The 25,457-nt window shown below is 44.4% G+C and overlaps 1 protein-coding gene across 1 annotated transcript in view; it reads right to left on the bottom strand.

Moving 5' to 3' along the window:
• SEZ6 (seizure related 6 homolog) overlaps window positions 1–25,457 on the bottom strand; it is a 481,362-nt gene that overhangs the window by 102,963 nt on the left and 352,942 nt on the right. Inside the window, exon 4 of the mRNA XM_075263749.1 lies at window positions 1,401–1,593. Within this exon, the coding sequence (XP_075119850.1) occupies window positions 1,401–1,593 (193 nt within the window). The remainder of the gene's footprint in view (window positions 1–1,400; window positions 1,594–25,457) is intronic.

Genomic DNA, 25,457 nt, shown 5'->3' with positions numbered 1-25,457 from the left:
ACGGACCTCATATCTGTGAAAAATGGCCATGTTGGCCCATTCAAGTCCAATGACTGTTAAATAACCTGTGTAGGTCAATGGGTCTATTCACATGGCTCCTTCTATGTTCATTTTGGCAGACAAAGACTGTGTCAGTTTTTTTGACAGACGTGAAAAACAGGCTGTTAAAAAAAAGGCCATGTGAATAGACCCTTTGAAATAAATGGGCCAAATTTATTAGGATTGGTGTATTGTACACCAGTCTTAGACCCATTGCAGATGATGGAGGCATAGTTCAGTGTGGTATCTGGGTTTTTCCCGAATAGCACATTGACCCATTTGTCTTTGTCAGCCCACACATACGACTGTGAATTTTACAGTCCCGTGTGCTGGTCAACAGTCTGGGCTGCAAATCTTAGGACAGGTCCTATTTCTGTCCAGTTTTGTGGTCGTGCTTCTGCGGCTCCTATTCATTGAATGACATAGCCAGTGCACATGCGACACATGGATGACATCAATCATGGTGAAAGCCCAGCAGACGGTCGTGTGTAAGGGGCCTAAATAAACAACCCGACTGGTGTAGGGGCCATGATATTTAGGGCTAGTTCACATGTGAATAGGGTGTGGCGGAATTTGGTCCGGAAAAAACGCTTCAGGAATTAGGAAGCGTTTTTTGACATTGAGGTGGGTTTTGGAGCAGTTTTAAGTAAAAACTGCCAGGCAGTTTTTCCCTCCAGCACAACGAATGGACCTTTAAAAACCGCGCTGCAGTATTCAGCAAAAATACGCAATGCAGTTTTCCGCCTCCCATTCATTTGTATTGATTTCCCGAGGCAGAATCCGCCTCAAGAAAGGGCAGCTCACTTCTTTTTTCTACTAGCGGGAACAAACTGCTAGCGGAAAAAAAACCCACTTGCGATTTACATAGATCTCTATTGTGAGGGTGCGGATTTTGAGGGGGACTCCGTACCAAAATCCACTTCCTCTTGCCCTGTGGGAACGGGGCCTTAACATCTGTCGGAGGTCCTGGTGCCAGGATGGAAATCTATGTTAGGTAGGGACTATTGTAGCTTTCCATTGCAGCTTATGGCAGGAAACTGGTAGGAATTTTAGTAAATGAGCCCTGGCGGAGCTAGTCCCACCTCAGCCTGCCCCAATTCCCATCCTGCAAAGCACAGAACTTATCTGCAACATTTGCAAAATTCTTCATCCACTCCTGGCTTTGGCTGAGTGGTATGAATTATAGTAAATTTGTTGGGCCAAGGTGTCCCTACCTGGTTCTCCTTGGTCTCCACCCTTTCAGAAAAAGTGAAGAGTAGGAAGCAGAGAAAGGGAAGCTGACCGATGCAGATCTACATCTACATTGTTACTCTCTTCTCAAAGTTTTTACTATTCACAATACACAACAGCAGAAGCCTCACCTTGGTAGTAGAATCTGAAGGTGCCCAGGTTGGATGGCTGTAAACTTTGAAAACGCACCATGACCTGGTTGGTTGGACTTCGGATGACTTGTCCCCTCATGAGAAAGGATTCATTGGCCAGAATGAGCGGCTCCACGCCTTCTAAGCTCTCCACTGTTACTGTCTCACCTTCTTGTAGACTGATGTTTTGCACCTGTAAAAGAGATTTCACATTATAACTTTACCTACATATTACAAAGTGATAAGAACAGAAATATCTACTTAATACAAAATAATTAATAAATCGTAAATAAATCTCTTTGCAGCATAATCCATCAGAGCTTAGGACTAGCATCAGAATTGTATCCTCTTTGGTTAAAACGGTGTCGCACCGGGCAACAGAGTAATTAAGAGCATGCTGGAAAAATGGCCAAACATGAAGACTGCTGGTTAGTTCCTTATAAAAGACCAACTTGTTCTTGTACTTGTACAGCTATTCTTATCAACTACCATATATATATATATATATATATATATATATATATATATATGTATATATGTATACACTCACCGGCCACTTTATTAGGTACACCATGCTAGTAACGGGTTGGACCCCCTTTTGCCTTCAGAACTGCCTCAATTCTTCGTGGCATAGATTCAACAAGGTGCTGGAAGCATTCCTCAGAGATTTTGGTCCATATTGACATGATGGCATCACACAGTTGCCGCAGATTTGTCGGCTGCACATCCATGATGCGAATCTCCCGTTCCACCACATCCCAAAGATGCTCTATTGGATTGAGATCTGGTGACTGTGGAGGCCATTGGAGTACAGTGAACTCATTGTCATGTTCAAGAAACCAGTCTGAGATGATTCCAGCTTTATGACATGGCGCATTATCCTGCTGAAAGTAGCCATCAGATGTTGGGTACATTGTGGTCATAAAGGGATGGACATGGTCAGCAACAATACTCAGGTAGGCTTTGGCGTTGCAACGATGCTCAATTGGTACCAAGGGGCCCAAAGAGTGCCAAGAAAATATTCCCCACACCATGACACCACCACCACCAGCCTGAACCGTTGATACAAGGCAGGATGGATCCATGCTTTCATGTTGTTGACGCCAAATTCTGACCCTACCATCCGAATGTCGCAGCAGAAATCGAGACTCATCAGACCAGGCAACGTTTTTCCAATCTTCAATTGTCCAATTTCGATGAGCTTGTGCAAATTGTAGCCTCAGTTTCCTGTTCTTAGCTGAAAGGAGTGGCACCCGGTGTGGTCTTCTGCTGCTGTAGCCCATCTGCCTCAAAGTTCGACGTACTGTGCGGCGTTCAGAGATGCTCTTCTGGCTACCTTGGTTATAACGGGTGGCTATTTGAGTCACTGTTGCCTTTCTATCAGCTCGAACCAGTCTGGCCATTCTCCTCTGACCTCTGGCATCAACAACGCATTTCCGCCCACAGAACTGCCGCTCACTGGATGTTTTTTCTTTTTCGGACCATTCCCTGTAAACCCTAGAGATGGTTGTGCGTGAAAATCCCAGTAGATCAGCAGTTTCTGAAATACTCAGACCAGCCCTTCTGGCACCAACAACCATGCCACGTTCAAAGGCACTCAAATCACCTTTCTTCCCCATACTGATGCTCGGTTTGAACTGCAGGAGATTGTCTTGACCATGTCTACATGCCTAAATGCACTGAGTTGCCGCCATGTGATTGGCTGATTAGAAATTAAGTGTTAACGAGCAGTTGGACAGGTGTACCTAATAAAGTGGCCGGTGAGTGTATATGCACAACCAATTTGAAGAATGCAAAATGTGCATCCTTAAGAACAAAGCACTGGGCATACTGAATTTGGACATGCTTGATCCTATTTTCCTTGACATAGGACAAATAAGCTTTGGCCAAACATCATTTTGTGTTAGGACACCTTATATATAGAGTAAGACTATATTGAGAAGAGCATATTACTGTAGAACATTTCCTACTAAAATAAGAAAAAACACCCCTCCCTCAAAAACTAATAGCTTAGACATGGACAACATCCCAGTATTATCCCACTTCTCTGCAAAATCTACAAAAATGAACATGAGTTTCAAGCCCACTAGCCACCTCATGGTGACCTCTGCATAGTGGACCCCTACTCTATTGGCGACCTGTACCATTGCAGCACATCTCATGGGGGGGGGGGGGGTTACCTGGCAGTATAATGGCACCCCTACTGCCAGACCAAACCCCCACATTCTGGGACACACCACAGCTATAGAAACAGCAGCACAGCAATTGCAGACCTCATTTAGCATTGCACCATGAGAACAGATCTCAGTGAGTTCTTAAGATGTTCTTTTATCCAGCTGCCCATTCTATATTTTTGGGGCTTGTCTGGCCTAACAGAATACTAAATGATCCTGATCCCAAAGGACCAACAGAAGGTAACCCTAACTGGAGCAGAATTTGGAGTCAATCTCCTGCCACTACTGATTATTTTGCATGAGTTATATCTATTAGATCCTGTAATACATTTATGGTATAATTGAAGTGGACATGTACATTTCTGCAGATGGAGAGTAGACCCTTAAAATAATTTCTTCTGGTGGGTTCAGGAGCTTTTCTCTACACTGGTTTGCTACTCAGCAAGAGAATCTGCTAGGTTATTTAGATACATGGAATATTTGGTTATATCACCAGTTGACTGGGCACAGGGGCATAACTATAGGTGTGAGAGCCCTGAGGATCTTCTGCCACATATAATATACCACTATTATAAATGGCGCAAGTTAAGTGGGGGATCCCATTACTGATTTAGCATTTGGGATCACAAGCTTCAAGATACACCTCTGCTTGGCACATTCAGGCTTTGGCGACCATACATAGGATACATAGGATGATTTCCTAAACTTTACCACCACAAAAAATCACCCTGAAATCAAATGTTTTTTGCAGCAGTTCTTGTGGGTCCGCTGTAGCCTTTGGTCGTCATGTATGTGCCCATTGACTTCCACAATGTTCTAAAACCAGACGTGTGACTGTTCTGTGCGTGGGGCCTTAATGTTCTCTCTGGAACACTAGGTGACAACTACTGTATCATATTGGTTGTCATCAAGTTTCACAGAAACAAATGCAAGTAAGAAATTTGAGAGACGACAGTAACTGCAGAACTGGTGATCTCTCTCTCTCTCTCTCTCTCTATTTTTTTTATGGAGAAATAAGTAAGCACTAGCTATGAATACAAACTGATCATACTCCAGACTTGTGCACAGCGGAGACAGATATTATGTGGGCTGAACCAATACTCATAAGAATGCAGAACACAATTTACTAGCAATTAGGGACAATAGCGGAGCACGGAGCATGAGACTCCGATATCATCAACCTGCAGGTTTGTAATATTAATTGTATCCCTAACCCATAATGTAAATCAGATGTAACAATCACCTGGTTATAGTTGGAGAGCAGGCGAAATGTAATAATCTCTGCGCTCGCTTGCGCTCTTAATTTTCGAACCAGGGTTTTGTATTTTCAGGTACACCGCTACTAAATTTACTGAATGCCAAATGAAAATATATTTTAGCTGGCGATAAATCTTATGATTCTTTATCGGTTGATACATTACGAGCGATTGTTAGAAAAGAAGATGAGCAAAAACACTGGGAACTGAAGCAGCAAGAAAATGAAGTGAACTGGTAACTTTACTGAGCTGAGCGAACTGCTGCTTTTCATGATGAATATTTTAACCTGTTGCGGTAATTTTATCCAATAATTCATCATATTCTTATTAGAGATGAGCGAACACTAAAATGTTCGAGGTTCGAAATTCGATTCGAACAGCCGCTCAATGTTCGTGTGTTCGAACGGGTTTCGAACCCCATTATAGTCTATGGGGAACAGATACTCGTTAAGGGGGAAACCCAAATCCGTGTCTGGAGGGTCACCAAGTCCACTATGACACCCCAGGAAATGATGCCAACACCTCTGGAATGACACTGGGACAGCAGGGGAAGCATGTCTGGGGGCATCTAACACACCAAAGACCCTCTATTACCCCAACATCACTGCCTAACAACTACACACTTTCCACATTCAAAAAAACCTCTATCAAAGTGGGAAAATACCTGGAAACCTTCTTTACTCCCCAAATGGATGGACACAAACCCCAATTTAAGCTCAACAAACAGTAACAACCACCCCTTTAAATCACGTTCCCCATGACAACCACAAATGGAATAGGCAATGGGAATTCCAAAAGCCCTCACCCTTAACTGTCATTTTGAGTGTGTGTGTGTGTGTGTGTGTGTGTGTGTGTGTGTGTGATGTGGTAAGACCTTCCAAAATTCACTTTTCTAGCCCTTAACATGAGCCCTTCCAAACAAAGTTACATGACCTTAAGCTGAGCTACCAGCAGAGATTGAGGCCCTTGGCATGAGTAGAGCCTTGCACCAGCAGTGTTTTTGGCACTTAGGGTGAGTTGAGCCTTGTACCAGCGTGTGTCCCTTAACATCAGGCGGGCCCTAAGTTCTGCGCTTTGCACAAAAGTTCCACATTAACTAGGCTGAATGGTACAAAGATTAGTAGGCCCGAGAACCAGGAACAGGTCTTGCAATGGCTGTCGGATAACGCTTAAAGCACATTGTCCACCAGCCAGTCAGCCTCTACCTCCTCTTACCCAACAGTCTTGTCCTCCTTCCACCCAAAATTCCCAATCTTCTCAGAACAATAACCCCAACTGTCCCTGCTCCCCAGAGCTGTTCTCCCTTCCTTTGACTGTACCGCAACCTGCCCCTCCATTTCGCGATTCCACGGACCTAACAGACGAGTATCTGTGTCCAGATGCTCAAACACTAGAGTCTCCTCCATTCCATCTCCGGTCGATTTGGTGGCGGATGACCAGCAACCCACCCTCATCGACGACGATGAGACGCAGTTGCTGTCAGGGCATCCAGTTGACATGCGCATTGTGCAGGAGGAGGAGGCGAGACAGGAGTTGGAAGAGGAGGTGGTGGACGACGAGGACACCGACCCCACCTGGACAAGGCAGATGTCAAGCTGGGAAAGTAGTGTGGATGTTGAGGCAGGTGCAGCACCAAAAAGGGTAGCTAGAGGCAGAGACATGTCCAGAGGCAGAGGTCAGCTGCTTTGCCGAAGCCAGGCCAGACCCGGAATGTCCGAAGATGTTCCCTTTTGTACCCAGCCCAGAAAAACTCCCCCATCGAGGGCACGTTTCTTGAAGGTGTAGAGTTTTTTCAAGGAATGCGCCGAGGACAGATATAGTGTCGTCTACACAATTTGCCTCTCGAAATCGAGTAGGGGCCCTGAGAAGAGCAACCTGTCCACCACTTCAATGCACCGTCATTTGGAATCCAAGCAATGGAATCAGTGGCAGGCAGCAACGGCAGGACAAACGTCGCCCGCCGTTCATGCCACTGCCTCTGCTCACAGTGCTGGCGATGCACTCCAGAGGACGAGCCAGGACATCACTTCATCTGCCTCCGCCACTTTGTTGACTTCTCCCTCATCCTCCCCTGTTTCTGTCTTATCTCCTTCTCCTGCACCATCAAAGGCACCATCAGGCGCTTCTTTACAACAACCCACCATCTCTCAGACATTGGAGCGCCGGCAGAAATACACCGCTAACCACCCACCCACGCAAGCCTAGAACGCCAACATCGCTAAACTGCTGGCCCAGGAGAGGTTGGCGTTCCGGCTTGTTGAAACTCCCGCCTTCCCGGACCTGATGGCAACTGTGGCACCTCACTATGCCGTCCCTAGCCGTCTCAACTTCTCCCGGTGTGGCGTCCCCGCCTTGCACCAGCACGTGTCACTCAACATCAGGTGGGCCCTTAGTTCCGCGCTTTGCTGCAAGGTCCACTTGACCACCGACACTTGGACAAGCGCCTGTGGTCAGGGATGCTGCAGTGCTTATCTTTAATGACAGGCAGGGTGAATGTGGTGGAGTCTGTTCCCCGGGTGCAAACTGGGGTGGCCTATCTCCTCTCCCAGGCCAAAATTCATGGCAGGAGTAGACTGAAACCCTACGACGCTGCAACCTCCACCACAGCTACTAGCGGCAAACGCTAAAACACTGGTGTGGGGAGACGTCAGCAGGCGGTGCTGAAGCTCATCAGCTTGGGGGACAGACAGCACAGTGCCTCCGAGGTCAGGGATGCCATCCTGGCTGAGATGGCATTTTTTTTTCCCTGCTACACCTGGGGCCTGGCATTTTTACGCCTGTGATAATGGCTGGAACCTGGTAGCGGCTCTGGAGCTTGCCAGCCTCCAACACGTTCCATGTTTGGCCCACGTCTAACCTAGTGGTGCAAAGTTTTTTAAAAACATACCCAAATGTACCGAAGCTACTGTTGAAAATGCGGCGCTTGTGCGCCCACTTTTGCAAGTGCACAGGAGTCGCTGCTAGCCTAAAAACACTCTAGCAAGGCCTACATCTGTCCAAACACAGGCTGTTGTCCGTCATTCACACACGCTGAAACCCTACAATACCATATCTTGAGCAGGGTGTGTGAGCTGCACAGACCTTTGATGGAGTTCCATCTACAAAACCCAAGGGTTCCTCAAAGTCAGCAACCAAAGTTTCTGCACCATGAGTTTCCAGGGGTGGCAGAGTTATGGCTAGGGGAAGAGGCATGGATAGGGATGATGTCTAGGGGCAAAAGCAGTGTGGATGTGGAGGCAAGCTAAGCAGGAAAAACTGGGGGTACAAGCTAAGGCATGGACTGGGGTGATGTCTAGGGGCAAAAGCAGTGTGGATGTGGAGGCAAGCTAAGCAGGAAAAACTGGGGATACAAGCTAAGGCATGGACTGGGGTGATGTCTAGGGGCAAAAGCAGTGTGGATGTGGAGGCAAGCTAAGCAGGAAAAACTGGGGGTACAAGCTAAGGCATGGACTGGGGTGATGTCTAGGGGCAAAAGCAGTGTGGATTTGGAGGCAAGCAAAGCAGGGAAAATGGTGGCTAGAGGCAAAGGGATGTCCATAGGCAGCAAGGGCAAAGATGCAAAACTCTCCCGTTTCAAGAATTTTCCTGACTTGTTTCCCCACAAAACATTCCTGGGAGGAGGGCTGAAACACCACCCTCCTCCTCCTCCGCTGTTAGATTTACCCCAGCTACGAGCTGAAAACGCTGCAACACTGGTGTGGGGAGACGTCAGCAGGCTGGGCTGAAGCTCATCAGCTTGGGAGACGGACAGCACACTGCCTCTGAGGTCAGGGATGCCATCCTGGATGAGATGGCAATTTGTTTATCCCCGCTGCCCCTGGGGCCAGGTTTTTTAGCTTGTTGGAGGGCTCTGGAGCTTGCCAGCCTCCAACACGTTCCATGCCTGGCCCACATGTTCAATGTAGTGGTGCAATGATCTTTAAAAACATACCCCAAATTAGCTGAGCTAAGGGTGAAAGTGCGGCACTTGGACACCCACTTTCCCAAGTCTACAGTACCTGGAGCTAGCCGCAATACACTCCAGCAAGGCCTACATCTGCCTGAAGCACCTACTGTTGTGCGAGGTCACCACACGCTCTAACCCTAGATACCGTATGTTCAGCAGGGTGTGTGAGCAGCAGAGACCTTTGATGGAGTACCAGCTACAAAACCCAAGGGTTCCTCAGAGTCAGCTCCCTCACTTTCTGCACCATGAGTTTCCATGGGTGGCAGACTTATGGCTAGAGGCACAGGCATGGATAGGGGTGATGTGTAGGGGCAAAAGCAGTGTGGATGTGGAGGCAAGCTAAGCAGCAAAAACTGGGGGTACAAGCAGCCGGTGACATCATCACTGACAAGCACAGCTGTCTGTCAGCTGACAGGCTGACTTTCACCAAAATGAACAGACAATGGATAGACTCATCATATACATGTCAGTTACATGACAAATTTAGTGCAATTTTCAAGTCCAAGATGGTTTGGAGATCTGCGGAGAGGAATCTCACCACCTCTTGCGGGTGCCATCATTTGGAAGGCAAGCCCTGGGCTCAGTGGGTGAGAGCAAGCGCAGGATAATCGTCGTTTGGCCTGGCGGCCACTGCCTCTTCCACTGTTGACAGGGCTGGCGCTGCAGTCCAGACCAGGAGCCAGGACACCTCCACATCTGCCTCTGACACTTTGGGGAGTTCACCCTTATCCTCACCTTTTCCTGCCATTTCTCCTTTTGCCCGCGCCATCATGCGCCTCTTCCCAGCAACTCCCCATCTCCCAAGCCTTTCATTTCATGCTAAAGTACAGCGCAACCCACCCACATGCCCAAGGCTTCAACGGCCTCATCTCAAGAAATCTGGCCCAGGAGATGTTGGAATCCCGGCTGGGGGACACTCTGCCCTTTTTGGGCAGAGTGTCTACTGCGCCACCGCACTGTGCCGTCCACACCAGCACTTTCCCCCAAACATGAGGCGGTCCCTAAATTCAGCGCTTAGCCCTAAAGTTCCATGTGACCAGTTACGAATGGACAAGTGCATGCGGACAGGGACGCTACCTTTCAATTTGGGCACAGTGGTTGAATGTAGTTGAGGCGTGGACCGGGTCGCAAAATGTGGTGGCCTGACTTGTCTCCCCACACAACATTCCTGGGAGGAGGGCTGAAACACCACCCTCCTCCGCTGTTAAATTGACCCCAGCTACGAGCTGGAAACGCTGCAACACTGGTGTGGGGAGACGTCAGCGGGCCGTGCTGAAGCTCATCAGCTTGGGGGCCAGACAGCACACTGCCTACAAAGTGAGTCATGCCATCCTCGATGAGACGGCAATGTGGTTTTTGCCACTGCACCTGGGCCCAGGCATGTTGTCATGTGTGATAATGGCCGTAACCTGGGATTGGCTCTGTAGCTTGGCAGCCTGCAACATATTCCATGCCTGGGCCACGTTTTTAACTCATTGCTGCTAATCTTTTGAAAAAGGTACCCCAATGTTCCTGAGCTACTGGTGAAAGTGTGGCGCTTGTGCGGATAGTTTTTAAAGTGTATAGTTGCCGCTGCTAGCCTCTATGCACTCCTACAACGCCTGTACCTGCTGGAACAACGGCTGTTGTGCGACGTCTCCACACTGCTGGCACTAAACATATCATGTGTTGAGCAGAGTGTGTGAGCAGCACAGACCTTTGATGTAGTTCCAACTCCAAAACCCTCGGGTTCGTCAAAGTCAACTCCCTCAGTTGCTCAACCATGAGTGGCCATGGGTGGCAGACTTATGTGAAATCCCATCCCATCCATTGCACTGGACACGAAACATTAGCATGCGCTCAGCACAACTTCGGATATGGCAGATGCGTTAAGCAGGGTGCAGGGTACAACACAGACCAGGCCCGAGCACCAGGAACAGGTGTTAGAAATACTGCAGCATCTGCCATTTCCTTCCAATTTTGGGGTTTTGGACCCGCCACCGACTTGTCTGGACCTAAGTGGGGATCATGAGACACAGTTGCCATCAAGGCAAGCTGTGGTCATGTGCGGTTTGCAGTAAGGGGGCAGTGCGCAATTGGAAGAGGAGTTGGTGGATGACGAGGCCACCGACCCCACATGGACAGGGGTGATGTCTAGGGGCTAAAGCAGTGTAGATGTAGAGGGAAGCTAAATCAACAAAAAACCTGGGTAGAAGCAAAGGCATAAACTGGGGTGATGTTTAGGGGTGAAAGCAGAGTAGATGTGGAGGGAAGCTAAGCAGCAAAAACAGTGGGTAGAAGCAAAGGCATGCAAAACTCTACCCTGTTGGAAGACTTATTCCTAGGTCTGGAACACGTTAATGGCCCCCCTGGACAAATTACTGCCACTCAGGGGCCTAGTGTCACCAGGAGGGACAAGTATAGGCGCATGTTGTGGGAATACCTGGCCGACACCAGCTCTGTCCTCTCCGATCCCTCTGTGCTCTACAGCCTAAACTTATTTTCTCATCTTTTTTTCTGAACTGCACATCTCTTGCCTGCTTCCTTTGGGATCTTAGAAATGGTGGTCCACTTCCACAGATGGTAACTTCAATAGACAGTGTAACGGGAGTAGCTGAGGGATCGCTGTCTTAACCACTTTTTGGCACAAAATTAACTTCCAAAGCCAAATATGGTGCAAGTATATGATGCAAGGACACCTACACACCTATCTCTGACACATTGGGGAGTTCACCCTCATGCGCCCTTTTGGCCTGCACCATCATGCGCCTCTTCCCAGCCACTCCACATTTCCCAAGCTTTTCATTGCAGGCAGAAGTACAATACAACCCACCCCCATGCCCAAGCCTGTAACAGCCTCATCGATAAACTGCTGGCCCTGGAGATGTTGGTGTTTGTTTATGCTTCTGGAGACCCAGGCCTTCCGTCAGCAGATGGCAGCTGGGGCACCTCCCTATGCTGGGCCTAGCCGTTACTACTTCTCTTGGTGTGCTGTCTCTGCCTTGCGCCTGCATGTGTCCCATAACATCAGTCGGGCCCAGAGCTCTGCGCTTTGCTGCAAGGTCCACTTGACCACCGACACATGGACAAGCGCCTGTGGTCAGGGATGCTGCAGTGCTTATCTTTAATGACAGGCAGGGTGAATGTGGTGGAGTCTGTTCCCCGGGTGCAAACTGGGGTGGCCTATCTCCTCTCCCAGGCCAAAATTCATGGCAGGAGTAGACTGAAACCCTACGAAGCTGCAACCTCCACCCCAGCTACTAGCGGAAAACACTGTAACACTGGCATGGGGAGATGTCAGTAGGCCGTGCTGAAACTGATCAGCTTGGGGGACAGACAGCACAGTGCCTCCGAGGTCAGGGATGCCATCCTGGCTGAGATGGCATTTTTTTTTCCCTGCTACACCTGGGGCCTGGCATTTTTGCGCCTGTGATAATGGCTGGAACCTGGTAGCAGATCTGGAGCTTGCCAGACTCAAACACGGTCCACGCATGGCCCACGTTTTCCAACTTGTTGGTGCCATGTTTCTTTGAAACCTACACCATTGTGCCTGATATACAGGTCAAAGTGGGGCCATTTTCGTAAGTGAGAACTAGCCTCTGCTAGGCAGAAAACATTCAGAGCACACTCCTCTCATCTTCGCACCGTTGGCTGGCGGAGGAAGACGAGGGGGTTGGAGTGGTATCTGATGTCCCTATCCCACACGAGGCTAGAGGGTGCACTTCAGTGCATCCCATTGCTTCACCACAAATGGTGTGAAGGGGAGTGGAAAATGGAGGAAATGGAGAGTGACCCTTACAGTTGGGGCCAGCAAAGGCATGCCAAGTAACACACTGGCACACATGGCTGACTTCATCTTGGGTTGCTTTTCAACACATATTTCACATCATGAAGAACAAATAATACTGGATTTTTTCAAGCCTCGAACCCCGGTCTAGGTCTAATGTCTGTTCCTTTCTTATATTAGGGGAGAGGGAAAAAAAATTACTTCAGTGATACGTTTAGCGTACATAGACTGACTATTAATGTGTATCCCACTTAGTGTTGTTAGGGTTACACACCGTCACAACCTGGCTAAAGCTTCTATAGCTGTTAATAAAGTCAACATAACTTTACGGTATCCAAAAAGACAGCTGGTACCGACAGAGAGCAAGACAAATGTCACCCAAAGCTGTGAGCTCTGAACACCCACAGTGACTTTGGCGTCATCATCATTATAAGGGAGTGGGTGGTAATAAATAACTTGGCAGTGCCTAAAACCCAAAAAGCTTATACAACTATATTTACATTAAGATACACAAATGAAACTTTTCAGTAGCATGTCATGAGACAAGCTGATAAGCTCTTCCTTTGTGCAGTGCTATTTGAAAGTTAAACGCTGCCTTTATTTTAATTCTGGAGAAGGTGCAGACATTAGATTTAGAACATGTTGTCTTCATTGTCCAAATCCTCTATATAGGTAACGCGTTTTTCGGGCCGAGCTGTCTGGGAACGAGCTGGTGCAGCACTGACAACCTGGGTGAATATGGCAAGAGCCTGAGATGTAGGGTGAATGAATCCCCAAATTATTTGTGGAATTCCCAGTGAGACAATGGCACTGTATACCAGTATTAAAAATTGTGGGTGCACATAACCCCCATATATTCTTTGAATTCCCAGTCAGACAATGGCACTGTATACCAGTATTAAAAATTGTGGGTGCACATAACCCCCATATATTCTTTGAATTCCCAGTCAGACAATGGCACTGTATACCAGTATTAAAAATTGTGGGTGCACATAACCCCCACATATTCTTTGAATTCCCAGTTAGACAAAGGAACTGTATAGCAGTATTAAAAATTGTGGGTGCACGTAACCCCCATATATTCTTTGAATTCCCAGTCAGACAATGGCACTGTATACCAGTATTAAAAATTGTGGGTGCACATAACCCCCATATATTCTTTGAATTCCCAGTTAGACAATGGCACTGTATACCAGTAGTAAAAATTGTGGGTGCACATAACCCCCATATATTCTTTGAATTCCCAGTCAGACAATGGCACTGTATACCAGTATTAAAAATTGTGGGTGCACATAACCCCCATATATTCTTTGAATTCCCAGTCAGACAATGGCACTGTATACCAGTATTAAAAATTGTGGGTGCACATAACCCCCATATATTCTTTGAATTCCCAGTGAGACAATGGAACTGTATAGCAGTAGCAAAAATTGTGGGTGCACGTCACCCCAATATATTCTTTGAATTCCCAGTTAGACAATGGCACTGTATACCAGTAGTAAAAATTGTGGGTGCACATAACCCCCATATATTCTTTGAATTCCCAGTCAGACAATGGCACTGTATACCAGTATTAAAAATTGTGGGTGCACATAACCCCCATATATTCTTTGAATTCCCAGTCAGACAATGGCACTGTATACCAGTATTAAAAATTGTGGGTGCACGTAACCCCCATATATTCTTTGAATTCCCAGTCAGACAATGGCACTGTATACCAGTATTAAAAATTGTGGGTGCACATAACCCCCATATATTCTTTGAATTCCCAGTCAGACAATGGCACTGTATACCAGTATTAAAAATTGTGGGTGCACGTAACCCCCATATATTCTTTGAATTCCCAGTCAGACAATGGCACTATATACCAGTATTAAAAATTGTGGGTGCACATAACCCCCATATATTCTTTGAATTCCCAGTCAGACAATGGCACTGTATACCAGTATTAAAAATTGTGGGTGCACATAACCCCCATATATTCTTTGAATTCCCAGTGAGACAATGGAACTGTATAGCAGTAGCAAAAATTGTGGGTGCACGTCACCCCAATATATTCTTTGAATTCCCAGTTAGACAATGGCACTGTATACCAGTAGTAAAAATTGTGGGTGCACATAACCCCCATATATTCTTTGAATTCCCAGTCAGACAATGGCACTGTATACCAGTATTAAAAATTGTGGGTGCACATAACCCCCATATATTCTTTGAATTCCCAGTCAGACAATGGCACTGTATACCAGTATTAAAAATTGTGGGTGCACATAACCCCCATATATTCTTTGAATTCCCAGTCAGACAATGGCACTGTATACCAGTATTAAAAATTGTGGGTGCACATAACCCCCATATATTCTTTGAATTCCCAGTCAGACAATGGCACTGTATACCAGTATTAAAAATTGTGGGTGCACATAACCCCCATATATTCTTTGAATTCCCAGTCAGACAATGGCACTGTATACCAGTATTAAAAATTGTGGGTGCACATAACCCCCATATATTCTTTGAATTCCCAGTCAGACAATGGCACTGTATAGCAGTATTAAAAATTGTGGGTGCACGTAACCCCCATATATTCTTTGAATTCCCAGTCAGACAATGGCACTGTATAGCAGTATTAAAAATTGTGGGTGCACGTAACCCCCATATATTCTTTGAATTCCCAGTCAGACAATGGCACTGTATACCAGTATTAAAAATTGTGGGTGCACATAACCCCCATATATTCTTTGAATTCCCAGTCAGACAATGGCACTGTATACCAGTATTAAAAATTGTGGGTGCACATAACCCCCATATATTCTTTGAATTCCCAGTCAGACAATGGCACTATATACCAGTATTAAAAATTGTGGGTGCACATAACCCCCATATATTCTTTGAATTCCCAGTCAGACAATGGAACTGTATAGCAGTAGCAAAAATTGTGGGTGCACGTCACCCCAATATATTCTTTGAATTCCCAGTCAGACAATGGCACTGTATACCAGTAGTAAAAATTGTGGGTGCACATAACCCCCATATATTCTTTGAATTCCCAGTCAGACAATGGCACTGTATAGCAGTATTAAAAATTGTGGGTGCACGTAACCCCCATATATTCTTTGAATTCCCAGTCAGACAATGGCACTATATACCAGTATTAAAAATTGTGGGTGCACATAACCCCCATATATTCTTTGAATTCCCAGTCAGACAATGGCACTGTATACCAGTATTAAAAATTGTGGGTGCACGTAACCCCCATATATTCTTTGAATTCCCAGTCAGACAATGGCACTGTATACCAGTATTAAAAATTGTGGGTGCACATAACCCCCATATATTCTTTGAATTCCCAGTCAGACAATGGCACTGTATACCAGTATTAAAAATTGTGGGTGCACATAACCCCCATATATTCTTTGAATTCCCAGTGAGACAATGGAACTGTATAGCAGTAGCAAAAATTGTGGGTGCACGTCACCCCAATATATTCTTTGAATTCCCAGTTAGACAATGGCACTGTATACCAGTATTAAAAATTGTGGGTGCACATAACCCCCATATATTCTTTGAATTCCCAGTCAGACAATGGCACTGTATACCAGTATTAAAAATTGTGGGTGCACGTAACCCCCATATATTCTTTGAATTCCCAGTCAGACAATGGCACTGTATACCAGTATTAAAAATTGTGGGTGCACATAACCCCCATATATTCTTTGAATTCCCAGTCAGACAATGGCACTGTATACCAGTATTAAAAATTGTGGGTGCACGTAACCCCCATATATTCTTTGAATTCCCAGTCAGACAATAGCACTATATACCAGTATTAAAAATTGTGGGTGCACATAACCCCCATATATTCTTTGAATTCCCAGTCAGACAATGGCACTGTATACCAGTATTAAAAATTGTGGGTGCACATAACCCCCATATATTCTTTGAATTCCCAGTGAGACAATGGAACTGTATAGCAGTAGCAAAAATTGTGGGTGCACGTCACCCCAATATATTCTTTGAATTCCCAGTTAGACAATGGCACTGTATACCAGTAGTAAAAATTGTGGGTGCACATAACCCCCATATATTCTTTGAATTCCCAGTCAGACAATGGCACTGTATACCAGTATTAAAAATTGTGGGTGCACATAACCCCCATATATTCTTTGGATTCCCAGTGAGACAATGGAACTGTATAGCAGTAGCAAAAATTGTGGGTGCACGTCACCCCAATATATTCTTTGAATTCCCAGTTAGACAATGGCACTGTATACCAGTAGTAAAAATTGTGGGTGCACATAACCCCCATATATTCTTTGAATTCCCAGTCAGACAATGGCACTGTATACCAGTATTAAAAATTGTGGGTGCACATAACCCCCATATATTCTTTGAATTCCCAGTCAGACAATGGCACTGTATACCAGTATTAAAAATTGTGGGTGCACATAACCCCCATATATTCTTTGAATTCCCAGTCAGACAATGGCACTGTATACCAGTATTAAAAATTGTGGGTGCACATAACCCCCATATATTCTTTGAATTCCCAGTCAGACAATGGCACTGTATAGCAGTATTAAAAATTGTGGGTGCACGTAACCCCCATATATTCTTTGAATTCCCAGTCAGACAATGGCACTGTATAGCAGTATTAAAAATTGTGGGTGCACGTAACCCCCATATATTCTTTGAATTCCCAGTCAGACAATGGCACTGTATACCAGTATTAAAAATTGTGGGTGCACATAACCCCCATATATTCTTTGAATTCCCAGTCAGACAATGGCACTGTATACCAGTATTAAAAATTGTGGGTGCACATAACCCCCATATATTCTTTGAATTCCCAGTCAGACAATGGCACTATATACCAGTATTAAAAATTGTGGGTGCACATAACCCCCATATATTCTTTGAATTCCCAGTCAGACAATGGAACTGTATAGCAGTAGCAAAAATTGTGGGTGCACGTCACCCCAATATATTCTTTGAATTCCCAGTCAGACAATGGCACTGTATACCAGTAGTAAAAATTGTGGGTGCACATAACCCCCATATATTCTTTGAATTCCCAGTCAGACAATGGCACTGTATAGCAGTATTAAAAATTGTGGGTGCACGTAACCCCCATATATTCTTTGAATTCCCAGTCAGACAATGGCACTGTATAGCAGTATTAAAAATTGTGGGTGCACGTAACCCCCATATATTCTTTGAATTCCCAGTCAGACAATGGCACTGTATACCAGTATTAAAAATTGTGGGTGCACGTAACCCCCATATATTCTTTGAATTCCCAGTCAGACAATGGCACTGTATACCAGTATTAAAAATTGTGGGTGCACATAACCCCCATATATTCTTTGAATTCCCAGTCAGACAATGGCACTGTATACCAGTATTAAAAATTGTGGGTGCACATAACCCCCATATATTCTTTGAATTCCCAGTGAGACAATGGAACTGTATAGCAGTAGCAAAAATTGTGGGTGCACGTCACCCCAATATATTCTTTGAATTCCCAGTTAGACAATGGCACTGTATACCAGTATTAAAAATTGTGGGTGCACATAACCCCCATATATTCTTTGAATTCCCAGTCAGACAATGGCACTGTATACCAGTATTAAAAATTGTGGGTGCACGTAACCCCCATATATTCTTTGAATTCCCAGTCAGACAATGGCACTGTATACCAGTATTAAAAATTGTGGGTGCACATAACCCCCATATATTCTTTGAATTCCCAGTCAGACAATGGCACTGTATACCAGTATTAAAAATTGTGGGTGCACGTAACCCCCATATATTCTTTGAATTCCCAGTCAGACAATGGCACTATATACCAGTATTAAAACTTGTGGGTGCACATAACCCCCATATATTCTTTGAATTCCCAGTCAGACAATGGCACTGTATACCAGTATTAAAAATTGTGGGTGCACATAACCCCCATATATTCTTTGAATTCCCAGTGAGACAATGGAACTGTATAGCAGTAGCAAAAATTGTGGGTGCACGTCACCCCAATATATTCTTTGAATTCCCAGTTAGACTATGGCACTGTATACCAGTAGTAAAAATTGTGGGTGCACATAACCCCCATATATTCTTTGAATTCCCAGTCAGACAATGGCACTATATACCAGTATTAAAAATTGTGGGTGCACATAACCCCCATATATTCTTTGAATTCCCAGTCAGACAATGGCACTGTATACCAGTATTAAAAATTGTGGGTGCACATAACCCCCATATATTCTTTGAATTCCCAGTGAGACAATGGAACTGTATAGCAGTAGCAAAAATTGTGGGTGCACGTCACCCCAATATATTCTTTGAATTCCCAGTTAGACAATGGCACTGTATACCAGTAGTAAAAATTGTGGGTGCACATAACCCCCATATATTCTTTGAATTCCCAGTCAGACAATGGCACTGTATACCAGTATTAAAAATTGTGGGTGCACATAACCCCCATATATTCTTTGAATTCCCAGTCAGACAATGGCACTATATACCAGTATTAAAAATTGTGGGTGCACATAACCCCCATATATTCTTTGAATTCCCAGTCAGACAATGGCACTGTATACCAGTATTAAAAATTGTGGGTGCACATAACCCCCATATATTCTTTGAATTCCCAGTGAGACAATGGAACTGTATAGCAGTAGCAAAAATTGTGGGTGCACGTCACCCCAATATATTCTTTGAATTCCCAGTTAGACAATGGCACTGTATACCAGTAGTAAAAATTGTGGGTGCACATAACCCCCATATATTCTTTGAATTCCCAGTCAGACAATGGCACTGTATACCAGTATTAAAAATTGTGGGTGCACATAACCCCCATATATTCTTTGAATTCCCAGTCAGACAATGGCACTGTATACCAGTATTAAAAATTGTGGGTGCACGTAACCCCCATATATTCTTTGAATTCCCAGTCAGACAATGGCACTATATACCAGTATTAAAAATTGTGGGTGCACATAACCCCCATATATTCTTTGAATTCCCAGTCAGACAATGGCACTGTATACCAGTATTAAAAATTGTGGGTGCACATAACCCCCATATATTCTTTGAATTCCCAGTGAGACAATGGAACTGTATAGCAGTAGCAAAAATTGTGGGTGCACGTCACCCCAATATATTCTTTGAATTCCCAGTTAGACAATGGCACTGTATACCAGTAGTAAAAATTGTGGGTGCACATAACCCCCATATATTCTTTGAATTCCCAGTCAGACAATGGCACTGTATACCAGTATTAAAAATTGTGGGTGCACATAACCCCCATATATTCTTTGAATTCCCAGTCAGACAATGGCACTGTATACCAGTATTAAAAATTGTGGGTGCACGTAACCCCCATATATTCTTTGAATTCCCAGTCAGACAATGGCACTATATACCAGTATTAAAAATTGTGGGTGCACATAACCCCCATATATTCTTTGAATTCCCAGTCAGACAATGGCACTGTATACCAGTATTAAAAATTGTGGGTGCACATAACCCCCATATATTCTTTGAATTCCCAGTCAGACAATGGCACTGTATAGCAGTATTAAAAATTGTGGGTGCACATAACCCCCATATATTCTTTGAATTCCCAGTGAGACAATGGCACTGTATACCAGTAGCAAAAATTGTGGGTGTATATAGCCCCAATTCTATTGCTAGGGGACTTGCAGGGTATTTCTGAGGTGAAGGTGGGGGGCACACCGTTGGAACGGGGATTTGGGGTGTATATATGGGGTATACGGGAATACACTGTCAGTGTGTTCCATTCAGGATCCTGGGAAAGCTGGGTTGCGGCGATTGAGCCCGTCAGTGCCACGTTACACTGACAAGCTTCTCCCTGGAATTGAAGTTATATGTAAGCCCAATATATTCTTTGAATTCCCAGTGAGACAATGGCACTATATGGCAGTAGCAAAAATAGTGGGTGTATATAGCCCCAATTCTATTGCTAGGGGACTTGCAGGGTATTTCTGGGGTGAAGGTGGGGGGGCACACCGTTGGAACGGGTATCGGGGGTATATATCGGGTATACGGGAATACACTGACAGTGTATTCCATTCAGGATCCTGGGAAAGCTGGGTTGCGGCGATTGAGCCCGTCAGTGCCACGTTACACTGACAAGCTTCTCCCTGGAATTTAGCTCTTATAAGAGCTGTTGGTTGTCTTCTCCTTCCTATCCTAGCCTGTCCCTGCCTACCCAGAATCTAACCCCTAGCTAACTGGACGGAAACCTCCGTCCTCGGTGAATTGCAAGCTCAGAATGACGCGAAGCTGGGCGGCGCTGTTCTTTTAAATTAGAGGTCACATGTTTTCGGCAGCCAATGGGTTTTGCCTACTTTTTTCAACGTCACCGGTGTCGTAGTTCCTGTCCCACCTACCCTGCGCTGTTATTGGAGCAAAAAAGGCGCCAGGGAAGGTGGGAGGGGAATCGAGTAATGGCGCACTTTACCACGCGGTGTTCGATTCGATTCGAACATGCCGAACAGCCTAATATCCGATCGAACATGAGTTCGATAGAACACTGTTCGCTCATCTCTAATTCTTATGTTTGTGCTATAAACATGGACCATGGATGTAGTCGACAGAAACACGATGGGAAGAAGCACTAAACAAAAATAGCTATAGCTTTGGCACATATTATTCCAAAAAGTGGCATACACCAAATTTATTATGTGGTTGGATGTCGTCCTCTACAGTTTGGACTAAAAGAAGCATATGTGCCATATTTATTACTGGTATATGTCATTTCTTGGCACAAAATATTGCTGTTTCCACAACTCCTATTCACTTCTATGGAAGAGCTACACAGTTTGTGTAAAATTCCACCACCACTGACAGTCTGGATTTCAATGTCAGATAGGAAAGGGTAAGGCAAGATTCACACGAAAGAGGTGTCTTGCACCCGAGGGGCAACAGTTTTCAAGGGTCCCCTATACATTACAGTGTATGGAAGGATCCATGAAAACGGACAAAAATAGGACATGACCTATGCTTTGTTGGTATATTTGGACTGTCAAAATAATGGCCATGTCAATAGCCCCCATTCACAGACATTGAACTTAATGTTTCCCTGTGAATATGGCTTAAAGGATAGTGCGGCAATGGTCCTAGGGGTGTTACTTTTTTAGATAGGTGCAGATCCCACATCTATCATTTATTGCGTATCTTGTGCATATGCCATTAATGTCTTTTTTCATCAAATCCACTGGTGTTTCAGTTGATATAATTGACATGGTGTGATTTCCAAAACCGCAATGTACTTTTTTGTATTGTGTGGATGGGATTCTCAGTGACTGTAAAACACAGTGATTTTTGATGCGGCGCTTCCACTGGGGCCAATCCACATTGTTTAGGCCACTTGTGGCCCCGGCCTAAGGCACTGAAAGGGATTTAATGTTTCCTGTGAACTGTGCCAAACATATCGATAAATTTGCTGCTGTTTCTGCCCTGCTAGATATTTTTGGCCTGCTGACAGTTGTATATACCCGTGTTTGGCATGCTCTGCTGCTTTTGACCAAACCTCAACAAACTTTCGTAGACTCCTTGCACGTCTTCCCCCACGATCCGGCAGTCTAGATGTTAATATGGATGGTGGAATTGTTTGTACAAGTGAACCCATCATCGATTTGTACTGATGCATAACAGATATCCAAAATCTAAAGTGTATGGCCAGCCTAAGGACACAGTCAATTCTAAAAGGCTGGATAACCCCTTTAAGTCAATCTTCTCTCTTTCATGCCTGCCAATAAAAAATACATGACCATCAATAGATGGAAATATATTCATGCTATGCCCTGTAAGAAATCTCAAAGCCCCTATATTACTGCAAAAAGACATCTCCAAGAATCCTTATTGACAAAGTTACAGTCAGTTATTTAAGTAATGATTTAATAGAAATGGTTCCCGGAGGACAATGAATGTCGGCTAATGTGATATTAGCGATGTGTTGGAGCTTTTTGTAGCCACAGCTTCCTGGTGGTCTTGCATGCATAATTATACATGTCATCAACTTTATCATAGTGTTTCACATGGCGCTCTATATCAGATAAATTCGGCCTAAAATGTATAATGCACAAGGAGGAGGTATCTGCATACAAAGTCAGCCCTTTGGCGAGTTCTCCTCCAACCTCTCCCTTTAAGGATGATAGCAATGACTTTTTATGTTCTGACAGTTGTATGTTGTACAGTCTGTATGATGAATGCTTGGCTGACTACAATCAATAAGGGCCTCTAGCTTTCTAGGCCCTTCTGCTAGATCAATAGCGCACAACCTTTAAAGGGCACGTTCCCACCTGGGTTCTGTAAAACATCCCATGTCTCCTGCAGACCACCGACACACCAGAGCTGAAGTTTCTCCTAACGTGGGGTGGAAATAAAGGTTGCTCTTGAAGTGACAGTATACTCTTTATATAACATTATTATTTGTATTGTGGCCATTCATCTCAGTGACAATGCACCTAGTAATGCTATATGTAGACTGTATTACAATACACAAATCTTTGCAAATCTCTTTCTATTTGTTTAACTCCTTCCTGCCACAGACATTTTTTTTGTTTCTTTTTTTTTTTTTTTTTATTCTTCACTTTTCAAAAGCCAAAATTTTTTTTATTTTCTAGTTCACAAAGCTTAATTTTAGTAGGACATATAGTACTTTGTAATAGAATGTTGTGTAAGTTTTACTGGGAAACCAGAAAAAATTCAGAATGGATTGGAATGGGAAAAACCCCCTGCATTTGTGACATGTTTCATGGCGATACTGAATTTGTATAGTTTTTGTTATATATTAATACCTTTTTTGAGTCACCATATTCTGACACCTGTAACTTTTTAAGGTTTCTTTGTAAGACCTCACGTTGCAAAAACGCAGCTTTTTTTGTTGCAGATTTTGTTGCGTTTTTTTGAGCAAAGGCCAAGAATGGCTACAAAAGGAATGGGAAATATATAGGAAGATCTTATACTTCTGCCTTCTGCTCAATCCACTCCTTGCTTTCTGCAACAAAAAAAGCTGTGTTTCCAGAACGTGGTGCCCCATGGGACGGAAATGCCGATATTTGCCCCCAGCGGAAACGCTGCAGGAAAAATCGCAGCGTTTTACAGTACAGGCAAAGTGGATGGAATTCTAGCGAATCCCATACCTGCCTTGAAGTATAAACCGCTTGGTGGACACGCCATAGTTTCTAAAACCAGCACAGTTTTGGAAATCGCAGCATGTCAATTATACCTATGGAAATGCAGACGGTTTCCCTATAGGTATAATTGCAACAGAAAGTCTGCGGAAGAAAACTCAGCAAACTTTCTGTTTAAAGCACTGCGGGAAGAACCATGATGTGTTCCCACTGCGGTTTTTCTCACAGCACTTTTTTTCTGCGGGTCATCCTGTGGGACTTTAGCCTAAAACATCTTTTTTTGCACAGCAAGTTGTAATGTTTCTTGATACCATTTTGGGGATTGTTTGACATTTTCATCACCTTTTTATTAATCTTAAGGGGGAGTAAAATAGCAAAAAAATCTGCGGTACGGCTATTTTGATTTTTTCTCTGCTACATTGTTCACCATATATCGTATACAAATTTGTATATTTTTCCCCTCAGAAGAGGGGATGACTTCAATATCTATCTATCTATCTATCTATCTATCTATCTATCTATCTATCTATCTTTCTATCTATCTCCTATCTATCTATCTATCTATCTATCTATCTATCTATCTATCTTTCTATCTATCTCCTATCTATCTATCTATCTATCTATCTATCTATCTATCTATTTATCTATCTATAGACACATCCGGCAGGTTCGTTTCAGGGCGAAGATAAATATATTTTTTATACCACACAAGTATATCAGAAGGCTGCTGGGCATTGATTTTTTTCTAGGCACTTTGTCTTTGTACAAATGATTGAGCAAAATAATAGTTATTTTCAATGATGCAATAAAATGTATTTAATTTCATATTTCGAGTTGGGTAATGGGAGAAAATACAGCCAAAAACAAAAATAGCACCACGCAGCCTAAAAATCCATATAGACACAATACGGATATCAATTTGTGACACATTTAAGTGAATTCATGTGAATAAGGCCTTACAATGATGATGATTAGAGATGAGCGAACAGTGTTCTATCGAACACATGTTTGATCGGATATCAGGGTGTTCGCCATGTTCGAATCGAATCGAACACCGCGTGGTAAAGTTGGCCAAAATTCGATTACCCTCCCACCTTCCCTGGCGCCTTTTTTGCACCAATAACAGCGCAGGGGAGGTGGGACAGGAACTACGACACCGGGGGCATTGAAAAAAATTGGAAAAAGTCATTGGCTGCCGAAATCAGGTGACCTCCATTTTAGACGAATAGTGGATTTCAAATCCGGGTCATATGAGAATGTGAACTTTGTGACTATGAGACAGGGATAGCTGTACAGGCAGGGATAGCTAGGGATAACCTTTATTTAGGGGGGAATGTTATTAAAAATAACTTTTTGGGGCTCTATCGGGTGTGTAATTGTGATTTTTGTGAGATAAACTTTTTCCCATAGGGATGCATTGGCGAGCGCTGATTGGCTGAATTCCGTACTCTGGCCAATCAGTGCTGGCCAATGCATTCTATTGGCGTGATGAAGCAGTGCTGAATGTGTGTGTTTAGCTCAACTACACCGGTGGAGTAGTTGAGCTAAGCACACAGATTCAGCTCTGCTTCAATCAGCGCTGGCCAATGCATTCTATTAGCTTGATGAAGCAGAGTGTGCACAAGGGTTCAAGCACACCCTCGGCTCTGATGTAGCAGAGCCGAGGCTGCACAAGGGTTCAAGCGCACCCTCGGCTCTGCTACATCAGAGCCGAGGGTGCGCTTGAACCCTTGTGCACCCTCGGCTCTGCTACATCAGA

Source organism: Leptodactylus fuscus, chromosome 2, assembly GCF_031893055.1.
Source record: "Leptodactylus fuscus isolate aLepFus1 chromosome 2, aLepFus1.hap2, whole genome shotgun sequence".
In the NCBI taxonomy this organism is placed as follows: Eukaryota; Metazoa; Chordata; class Amphibia; order Anura; family Leptodactylidae; genus Leptodactylus; species Leptodactylus fuscus.
This window is presented reverse-complemented; position numbering and strand designations above follow the sequence as displayed.